Source organism: Triticum dicoccoides, chromosome 7A (genome assembly GCF_002162155.2).
Source record: "Triticum dicoccoides isolate Atlit2015 ecotype Zavitan chromosome 7A, WEW_v2.0, whole genome shotgun sequence".
NCBI classification, from domain to species: domain Eukaryota; kingdom Viridiplantae; phylum Streptophyta; class Magnoliopsida; order Poales; family Poaceae; genus Triticum; species Triticum dicoccoides.
In genome coordinates this window covers 3,809,203-3,811,036 of record NC_041392.1, presented here as the reverse complement: position 1 = coordinate 3,811,036, position 1,834 = coordinate 3,809,203, and the positions used below count along the sequence as shown (strand labels likewise).

The window sequence follows — 1,834 nt, the reverse complement described above, 5'->3', positions numbered from 1 at the left end:
ATCTCTCTCTCTCTCTCTCTCTCTCTCTCAAGTAGAAAGCATGAGCCCCTACAGGCTACATCAGCAGGTGAGAATAGATACAGCTCGGTTCTCAATGTTAGGAGCAGGTCCATTTAAAAAAAGAATTGAAGCAGAAGATTTGTCTCATCCATTAATTAAGTAGGAGTAGAAGATAGTAGTTGCCCAGTTAATTAAGCATGTCCATTTTTCTTAGTCTATATCACATAAATACACCAATTTATCATCATTTGAGAAACTTGATCATTTATCATCATTTGAAAAATATAGCTGTTATAAATCTATATCACCAATTTATCATCATTTGAAAAATATAGCTATTAAAAATCTCTTAGAAAGAGGGGGTGCTACGGAGTGAATACTACTCCCTCCGTCCCGTAATATAAGAACGTTCTTGACACTACACTAATGTCAAAAACGTTCTTATATTATGGGATGGAGGGAGTAACAATTAATGTGTCTGCAGGTTGATCCACCCTTGAGACTGAACCTCTTCACATGCTTTCCACGCCATCGAGAGGGAGTTCCGTGAAATAATTAGAAATGGGTCCATTGGTCATTGAACACCTGCGGTTCTGGCGCAGCAGCCATCCTGTGGCGACACCACCTATTGAGTACAATGATCAAGCCATAGTGGACAACCTTACTGAAAATAATGTGAGAAGGTTGTGGGCTAGCAGAAGGATGCGGGAGGATGAACAAATGTACTTAGTCCACGTTCAGGGCACTGCTGGCATTGGTCACCCAACCACGTTGGTCGTCAAAAAGTTCCAGAACATGGACGGAACAGTGGACGAAAATCTGGAGAACCGATGCAAGTCGGAGATGATCCTGTTAGCCAGCATCCGTCACGACAACATCGTCAATGTCCTAGATGTCATCCAGAGGGAAGATGCCATCATGCTCCTCTACAGATATGCAGTGAACGGCAGCCTTGACTACTGGTTGCACCGGCGGGAGGAGGGCGACCCACCGCTGAGCTGGCCGAAGAGGATGGCAATCGCCATCGCCGTGGCGAAAGGGCTCTGCCACTTGCACCATGGATGCAGCAAACCGGTTGTCCACCACAACATCAACTCTAGCAACATCTTGCTTGATCAGGATTTCAAGGCCGCAATTGCCAGTTTTGAGGCCGCTCAGATGAACATGGCCGGTCTCAACCAACCGTTGCCGATCGTGGAGATTCCAGTCGGTAACTTTGGGTATGCAGCCCCAGGTACAGCGGGTGATCGATGCACGAAATGTCTTAACTAGCTAGCTTGGTCTTTTAACTAGTACTGATAACTGATTAATGATTGCAGAATATGGGATGGCGACGAACCAGGTGACAGAGAAGGTAGACATCTACGGCTTCGGTGTGGTGTTGCTGGAGCTAGTCACGGGGCAAGCGGCCAATGGAGCTGGATCGGATGGTCATTTGGCGATATGGGCACAGAAGAACTTAGAAAAACTGATGGCAAACAATCTGAAAATGTTCAAGAATGCCGTGGACAAGGGCATATCAGATCAAGCAAAGTACTTGCATGAAATGGCCTCCGTGTTCAGGCTTGGGGTGGATTATACTTTTTTTAATACATGTGAAACATTTTTCAGGTACACGTCGAACAGTTTTTAAAAAGTACATGATCAAAAAAAATTTAATACTACATGTTGAAAAAGTTTTCAAATACATGTTGAACATTTTTCAACACATGATTAAAATTTTATTCAAAATAACATTAACACAATTTTTAAAGGACCCCGATAACTGTCACACGTGTGGTGTATCGGGTGGTTGTGCCGCACGTCCTGTGTGGCACGGAGACGACCCCGCCCA

General features: G+C 44.5%; 1 protein-coding gene across 1 annotated transcript; it reads left to right on the top strand.

Moving 5' to 3' along the window:
* Window positions 1-561: 561 nt before the first annotated feature.
* On the top strand, window positions 562-1,633 carry LOC119329903 (receptor-like protein kinase 5). The gene is made up of 2 exons (XM_037603003.1): window positions 562-1,234; window positions 1,320-1,633. Exons 1-2 carry the CDS (start codon window positions 562-564, stop codon window positions 1,631-1,633), a joined length of 987 nt encoding a protein of 328 aa, XP_037458900.1.
* Window positions 1,634-1,834: the final 201 nt, after the last annotated feature.